We start from the raw sequence: 9,194 nt of genomic DNA, 5'->3' as shown, positions 1-9,194 counted from the left end.
ACAAACATACCCCGGGCCCCCGGCTTCCCGAGAAAGACAAAGAAAAAGTTTTTTAGTTAAACACCTTTGTTGTATAGACTTATTCAATTATGTTTCTACACAGGATCTTGCAATTGTAAATTATTTGCAGTATTGTCTGAAATATACATATTTTTCATTAACTTACATTTTAATTAATTATAATTAAAGGAAACGAGAGAAGCAGGGGTAAAAACGAGTATAATGATTTACAGTAGCGACACACGACAGAAGTGATGACAGCAAACAAGACAAAATAACAGAACAATATTCAAAATACAAAATACACACTTATCAAAAATATGGCCAGGGTGTTTAATATTAAAATATTATAAACAAGAAGGTTGAACAATTATCATTAGTGGGCACCTAGTTATCTGTATTATAATTAACCCGTTGGTAACTCCAACTTGGGCAAAACGCCAACACATTCAAGCAATGCAATTAACCAAGAGTATCTCAATTAAAAGCTGAATACATAACCCTATTTATTATGTATCTATTTTGAGACTATAAAGTTGACCTTCCGAGGGTGAAACTTATTGCTTGTTTATGGATATATTAAGTGACTTAGGCCAAAATTATCCCTTAAACTACCTTAGTACACAATTTAGGTTTCTAACCTTATTTAACGCACGTAACTTGATAAAGGCGTGAATGTAACATCGTAAGGTTAATACAGTTAGGGCCTGCAGCTGTCGGTAAACGTGTTATCGCATGTCGCTCCCGGTAAGCCTACCTCTTGCGTGAAATAACTTCACCTGATGTATCTACGGGCGCCTTCACAAATAATGACATCAAAGATGACATCATACAAATTGGGATTGTTAAAAAAAACCACCAATGGTTTTTTATAAAAAAGAATATTATACCTAAGAAATTAATTTCCAAAAAATGCATTACAAAAAAAGGAAAGTAAAAGCCGAAACCCAATAATATTTATGCATAAGTATAATTAAAGTTAGTAATAATGTTAGTAATAGTAAAAGTAATAATGGCATAGTAGTTAAAATAAATAAAGGCAAAGCCGTTTGTTTGGGTTTTCTTAAATGTGGCTTACTCGTAAATTTAAATTAAGGTATTTTATACCTAAAATTCGTAGCCTAAATTGATCTTTATAGGGTCCCATAGTCAAAAAGGAACCCTTATAGTTTCAGGATGTGAGAAAAATATTTTTTATGTAGATACCCGTTTGTAAAATTTTAAGTAGTTACCTAATGTTAATCTTTGATAGAGGCAAATACGTGTTAGAAAACTTACGATGCTATACATAATACATACATATGTAATGTATTACCTATGTATAAAAAAGTTAAGAGAATCAGAAAGAATGTCACGGCCAGGAAGCCTTTACTTACAGTTCAACGATTATTATTTGACTATCTAATAAATAGTACCGGGCAACTACGGAACCCTACACTATATCGCACGCAGTCCGAAACGCACTTGGCCGGTTTTTAGGGTTCCGTAGCCAAAGTGTAAAAACGGGAGCCTATTACTAAGACTCCACTGTCCGTCTGTCTGTATGTCTGTCACCAGGCTGTATCTTATGAACCGTGATAGCTAGACAGTTAAAAATTTCACAGATGATGTATTTCTGTTGCCGCTATAATAACAAATACTAAAAACAGAATAAAATAAATATTTAAGGGGGCTCCCATACAACAAACGTGTTTTTTTTTGCCGTTTTTGCTAATGATCTAATGTTGTATAGAATGGTACGGAACCCTTTGTGCGCGCCGACTCGCACTTGGCCGTTTTTTTATCTGGACTTGCCAGTGTAATCACTACATTATTGTAATTCTGTTGAAAACATACCTGACGAGCGAATCAAAGCACTTATAGATGTAGATACGCAATTTTTTTTCATTAAGTTATACGTAGGTACAAGGTTGTATGTACTCGTAGCTTTTTAAGGGGGCTTGTTTATTTTTCATTAGGCCAGCCGTCGCGAGTGCCTCTTCATGTCACTCCGCTCATTATAAAAGTGCCGACCTGACGTAGGCACTGCAATTACCCACTTTCTATAACGAAATTAAGCACAATTTTTAGTCACGGCGAATTTTAATGATTCAAAAAATCGAAAATTCAAAACGTTCATTCTGCAAGTAACTAGGTCGCAAAGGGCTCTTTTGGGGGTTTTCAGAAAAAGTTGTTGAAATGACTTTTTTTTTAGATTTGGATGAAATTTCGTTTTCCTACTCAGAATCAGGAGCACTTTCGTTTGCAATAGGAAAAAAGTAGGTATCCCTATCCCCGGTTTTTCATATAATTTTGTGTTATATTAACCCTACCGCCACAGAAACGTGTATGAAATGAAAACGGTGACGTAATGGAATAAAAAATCTTGGGACACTTTTTTTCTCCTATTACAATCGAAAGTGCTCCTGATTAGGAAAACGAAATTTCATCCATATCTAAAAAAAAAAGTCAATCCAACAACTCTTTCTGAAAACGTTTTTTACGTGTCACTTTTTTTAAACTACCTACCACCGCTTTCGGAATGACCATCATTGCCAAGAAGAATGCGCCGTAAGAAACTTGGCAGAAAGTCATTTTTTCAAAATAATTTGTTTAGTACTGTTGTTAAATAAAATGGTCAAAATTGCTATCTGACTCTGCCTAAAGGATTAAACCTAAACCTAAAGGATAATCAATTCAACTTCCATACAAATTTGTACCGAGTTAAATGGCCAACATTTTTTCATTCTCCTCCTTCAATTAGAGGGCAAAAAAAATTGGGAAGCTTCGTTAGCCCACGACCGGCCCGTGTTCCGGCTTGTCATGTCAACGCTTGTCCAATTACGACCGGTGCAACTATACAGGAGTCCGTGTGTAAAACGAATTAACCCAGTAAATACCAAAAAGAAAATATCAAAGTCAAAAGTAAAGTCTATCCAACTAGGCTATGTCAGTAAATGTTCGGTCAATGGTTGACTGGTAGAGATCGCTTAAAGGGATAAGCTCGCCTTTATACATATATCTTAAAGTATGTCAATTGTATTTGTTTTTTTTGCACAATAAAGAGTTTACATTCATACCTACATTTGAAGATAGTTTTTGTCATAGAGTCATTTTCCTTTTCAATTTTTCAATTGATACTTTACAATACAAGAGTGGACCTAAAGTGGTCACTTTAAGAGTTAAAACACTTGTATAATTTTACCTTTAGTAAAACAGCAACATCCCTTTATTATGAGAATTATTAAGTAATAACAATAATGATAATTTATTAAGACAATGAGGGCTATCGCGAATGAATTCGCCGCTAGAGGCGCTAGTGTAGCGTGAGGTCTCCGAAATGTCAAATCTCATAGTTTTTGGGTGAGCTACGCGGGTTTATTTATAATAAGATTTTTTTTGTGAATATTTTGCATAACCTGAAATTAATTATGGCAATTATGCGTTACGGGGCAATGAATGTCTATGTTTTGAGACAGTTTTGTCTTTCGGAAACTTTTGTCCTCCCTTTTTTTCCGAACAAAACGGGACTACGCAACACTGTGGTTGCTGGATATTTTTATGGTACGGTTTTAAGGTGTTTTAAATATGATTTTAATCTAAACTTTGTTTTAACGCCCGTAATAACAGACTTTGAAAGCCACACTTAAAAACCTCACGCAACACTGCGCCATCTAGTGAGACAAAAAACGATAGCCCTCATTACATTCACTTCCTTTATAATATAACTGCTAAGTAAAAAATATACATTTGCCCCTAACAGTTAAGAGTTCCTTGACACAGTGATATTTATAAAATTTAATTTTGCTTTCTGGGAATTATCCTTAGAGAACAGGTGAAATAGCCTGCCTCTCGGCATAGATCACGGAAGGTTGGTCGTTAGCTTCAATATTTAATTCAATAGCACATACAACACGAGTGAGAATATGTTGGCATGGCATGATACATTTTGAAGTGTTCTGGAAATAATCGTAAAAACCGGGTCATCACTTCCAAGCAGTTGACAAATAAATTCAGTGATGCACCGCTGGTTTAACTTTTTCACGATCCAGAAGTAGTTAAAATGGAGGCTCACTCAGTTAGTACTTATAATAATAGTTAAAAGGTAACTCAGTGCAACCGGGGAAAATTAAAATCAAAATAATAATAAAGTAGCAAACGCAAAAAATAATAGATTACAGGTTATTTTTAAGCTTTAACAAATCCATCAACATTATAAAAGCAAAAGTTTGTGTGTGTGCGTGTGCATGTGTGTAAGTAAAAATAAAACTTTTACCAAGATTCGATAGATGGCGTAGTGTGCATTTAAAAACACGCTATCGTTTGTTTTTGGTCAAACATATTTTTAATTAAAAAGTTACAGTGAAAAAAGACAATAAGTAGGTAATACGAGTTAAACGCGAGCAACGCTGCAGACGACGGGTGTCACGTATATAATACTATAAGAAGACTAAGCGTATTTCAGCGCGACCGAAACCACGGGCCAAAGCTAGTATGCTATAAAACTTAGACCTCTAAATCCCTAATGTATGAAACACACAATTTAAAATTTATATACTTAACTTTCTTTGTACATTTTCTTTTCATTCTTTGTATTTTGTGTGTAGGTATATTGTATTTATAACTTCACTGTTACTAACCCTATGGATCATGTCAAAAATAAATTATTATTACATTTTCTTAAATGTTTATCTCACCATGAAAAAATATTTTATTGGATGGATAATAAAAAAATGCCCAGCGAACCGAGCCGCTCAGCTGTCGTCGACAACCTATCGAAGCTCGCAACAGTATAACATTTTCATGCGCTAATCTGTCATCCACGTAATTTGTTATTGTTTTACTCGTAATAAAAAAAAAATACTTTCCAGATTTTTTAAAACAATTTATTTTGCAAAAGATGCCTTCTGAGTGCTTCTGACCAAATGTAATACCGTAGCAGATTTGCGTTACCAGACAGAAGAGACTACTTAGTAAATAAAGACATAATCAGTAGTCAATAATTAGATAACTGCATGTAAGAAAGCAAGGTTCCACATTCATTATTAAGCGATGCCTACTACATACCTAAAGGAACGTATGCTTATAACAAGATACTTACCTATAGTAAAACGCTGCATAAATAAAGTTATTTTACAACAATAAAAGTAACCCCCTGTACAGCTAAATAAATATTCTAAATTTCGCTAGTAATCTTCCACCTTCTAATAACGTCTCGAAGGCAAAATGGCGCAAACAAATGGGGTTAATTTCTCTTCTTCTGTCTCCGATATCGATTTTAAAGGCAAAAGGGACCAGATCCCTAGAAAATTAATGAAAAGCCTCTCAAAATTAATCTTAGCCTAGTCAGATAATTTAGAAATTAATTACTTATGGGAGGCTTCCAAAGTTCTGGACATTTGGTGTGCCAGTTTTATTTACAGCGGTATTTTATTTTATTTTTATTAGTAAAACTCACTTCCAAAGGACGGGTTTTTGGGTAAAAATATTTCTATTCTATACAGTTTTAATACTTTTAATTAAAGTACTTACATATGTAGACAACTAACTGATTAAACTACAGGAATTTTTAAGTATTGATACCGAACACCATTGTTTTTGAGATAGCTAAAGTATTGATGCGCATTTTTGTTTCGAATCCTATGAGACGTTTAAAAGGCGATAGTTCGGTACAATGAAAATCATTTCCATGCAGTATCCATTGTTTCACGAAATACCTTTCCACCCGATGCACTCCCACAATAGGCCGCTATTCGCTTACAGCTTTCAGCTATAAAATCCGAACTAAAATTCGTGCAAAACAATATTTTAGGTCTTTCATATGTGATTGTAGTTTATTAACCGTCGGAATTTTGGCAAGAGTGGTCTTTTTAAAGTTAATATTTTTTAAAATGCTGAAATATTCTGTTTTACTTTATTGTTTACTAGCAACAGGTATATAATAAACGTTTCTTTTTCTTTGGTTTATCTGTTGAAAAGATCCAATAACTGTATTTAAAACTCAGTTTCAGGACAGTTGCAGAACCAATCACCGCAAGTTCAATCATTATCTGCGGTTGATCAACCACAGGCCTCACAAGGAGTTACTGCAGGACTTGCGAATAGTGCAAATTTGAAATCGTGTCGAAGACGTAATAATGTCGAAAATTCCGATGTATTATCTCCTGACGCAAGTTTGTTACAAAGATTATACTCCCAGTCCGTCCACCCACTTAATCAGAAACTTTCAGACAAAGCTGAAGACCGTTTAGCTCCAGGGACACCCGAATCCTTAAACGCATATACAGTAACCATTCAACAGGACCCTAACATACTCGTGCAAAAAGATACATATATAGATCCGCAAGAAAATGACGTTCCTCTCATTTCAAGAAGAAACGATGCTGGCGATCTCGTTCATAATGAAAATGAGCTGTGTCAGAAATCAAACAAAAATGAAAACGAGGGAGAAAACGATGATGAACAAAATCATTTGAACACAGATAGCAAACATGGTTCAAGTAAAGTGCATAAGCAAGTTTTAGAACTTCTATCCAAATGTGCTCAAAAGGAAAAAGAAGTAGATGATGATGACGTTAATGATGAAAACGAAGTATTTCCTTCAAGAAGATCTTATAATGAATTGAATGAAAATAAGTTAGAAGAAAATAGATATTCCTATGAACCCTCAAAACTAAATGAGGAATCGGGAAGACGTAAATTTCGAACCAGTAAATCGAACGCTAATGAAGTACAGATCCAACCTAAGCATCCGGCTCAAGGTGAAGGGATTTCAAACTTAGCTGACTCCAAAGTGTTATTATTAAACAACCGTAGAGTGTGCTTCGCTTGCACTACTACTAACGACCCATCTTGCTGGAACCCAGACCAGACCACCACCGTCAAATATTGCAAGAAAGAAGACGACGCATGCATCACTAAAACTTACAAAGCTAAAAGTGAGTTTACTCTTAATTTTATTGATTAGCTCAGTTTATAGGGTTGTTGTCGGTTTTTCAAGGTCCTTTTTACAAGCTTTTATTTAGTTTCACCTGTCCCGTTGTCTGTCTGTCGGTCTGTCTGTGTCTGTAATCAAATCTTGCAAGTTAAATTCGACCAAGTGTGATGAAGTAAAATTTTGCAATATAAAAATGTTGCGAAATAAGAAAAATGCGAAGTTATGCCAAAGATTAGTTTGCCAAATGAAACTTCGGCGAAAGATTGGTTGCTAAGTGAAATTTGGCGAAACATATTTCGCCGAAAAGGCAGTACACCACAAAATTTAACTAAAGCGGTATCTTGAAGGGGTAATCTGTGGTGACAATGACAATACAATAATCTCGTAGTGATATCCTGGTAGTCCGGCCAGGATCGTCTCTGCAGGACGGAACTCTTCAACGGTTAATGGCATCGACTTGAAGTTTGGTATGGAGATGTAGTTTGGGTGACAATGCAAAGTTAACAAAAAGTACAGTCAACAAAAAAAACTAGTATTAAAAATGATTTTTTTACCTAAAACTTATTCTCAGGAACGCTTGGAGGTATTAAGCTGAAATCAATATCAAATTCAATGTCAAAGTCAAAGTCAAAATATCTTTATTCAATTTAGGCTATAACAAGCACTTATGAATGTCAAAAAAAATCTACCAATTCTCAAGTGCTACACTTGAAGTAGTGAAAAAATCAATCTTCTAAGTCAGTGCAGTCATTAAAAATGTGTTTCCATGCAGCCGTAACCAAAAACCTATAATGATACTTCTGGTTTTCCTGGAAATTTGAAATTTGTCATGAAAGTAGTAGCTCTTAAGCACAACCAATAAGAAAAGTCTGGAAATCTATTTTTTCTGTCTTTTTGTTTATGTTTGTAACCATCTAAAATGACCAAGCACTGCGTACATTTTGCTTAGGAGAGGAGTTCTGCTGACTGGATGTTCATAGATACCTGCAAATTTGTATGGGATCCTCAATAAAGAGAGTCCATCGCACCTGGACGATTTTTTGACAAATACAAACCAGCAAAAGGAATAACGCTTTGAGAAGCTTAAAAAGATCTACGTACAAACAGTAATTTTTTATTTCCTTTTTCAGAATCTTAGACCGCGTGTAAAATATGCGATTCCACTAAAACCTTATCGGAAGTAGTATTTCAAGCTAAGTGTATGTTTTGTTCTATCGTTTTTGTTTTATTTTGTTTGTATAATGAATTTGAGTTTGCAGACGAATTGATCACGGTTCGAGATTGCGGTAACTCGTGCACGGACAATGACTTTCCGGGAGTCCCGCTGAGGTACAAGTCTTGCCGCATCTGCCACAGCGACCAGTGCAACAGCGCCGATGCCCTCACCAGCCTCAATATGCTGCTGGTCGCTTTTGTCATATCTGCTGTCAAGTTCACATTTTGATGTGACATTATTCACAGATAAATAAATAATCAAATTGGCAAATGATTTTAATGAAAAAAATCGTTCATTTCAGATCACAAGAATCCTTATCATCAAATTATAAATTGTTATTATTCTTACTATTGAGATTAATTAAAATGTCAACTATAAATTCATCATTATTGAACTATAGGTATATTACAATATAATTAAGTACATTAAATTAAATTGAATGAGTACCAGAATTATATCTTGACTTACAAAAATGATTTGTATTGAAAACTAGCAAATTTTATTCCACTAAAATTAAAAACTGAGGGTGTATGAATTTATCTATGCCTAAAGAACCCCAAACCCAAACCTTTAACTGAAACTTAAAACTAAACTTTACCATGCGCAAAAAAAACTTGCCCTATGTGTACAGAATGAAAACGAAATCGTGAACGAAATGTATAGTTCTTAACGCAGAAATTCCAGGAAAATTCAGTGGTAACAATTAAACTTCAATTAATTTTCTTCAGTTAATTTTAATGATTATAATGCTGACGAATTTTCTGCACCAGTTAAATTCTGGACAAGTCCTGCAAAGAGAAGTCCTGTACATTAAAGTGCTCTGATTTTTGACATTGTCAATGAAATATTTTTTATCGTTTCCATCCAGCAATAAAAAGAGATAGATTAAAAGTAGAGCAAAAAGTAAAAGTAAAACGTAAAGAGTAAGGTAACCACGAGATCAAGTAAATTTACAATTAATTAATAAGTTATTAATTATAACAAAAACTTTTACAGATGTTTGCAAATTCTTCTATCATTTCTTTTGTTTAATCTAGAGGTACGGACACGGAGTAAGAAAAA

The 9,194-nt window shown here is 34.3% G+C and overlaps 1 protein-coding gene across 1 annotated transcript; it reads left to right on the top strand.

Annotated features, from left to right (window-relative positions):
* Positions 1 to 5,790: 5,790 nt before the first annotated feature.
* Positions 5,791 to 8,515, top strand: LOC141440774 (uncharacterized). The gene is made up of 3 exons (XM_074105318.1): positions 5,791 to 5,913; positions 5,985 to 6,917; positions 8,176 to 8,515. Exons 1-3 carry the CDS (start codon positions 5,871 to 5,873, stop codon positions 8,358 to 8,360), a joined length of 1,161 nt encoding a protein of 386 aa, XP_073961419.1. The 5' UTR covers positions 5,791 to 5,870; the 3' UTR covers positions 8,361 to 8,515.
* Positions 8,516 to 9,194: the final 679 nt, after the last annotated feature.

This window comes from Choristoneura fumiferana, chromosome 23 (genome assembly GCF_025370935.1).
Source record: "Choristoneura fumiferana chromosome 23, NRCan_CFum_1, whole genome shotgun sequence".
NCBI classification, from domain to species: Eukaryota; Metazoa; Arthropoda; class Insecta; order Lepidoptera; family Tortricidae; genus Choristoneura; species Choristoneura fumiferana.
Note: the sequence above shows the minus strand (reverse complement) of the source record. Positions and strands in the feature narration are given on the sequence as shown.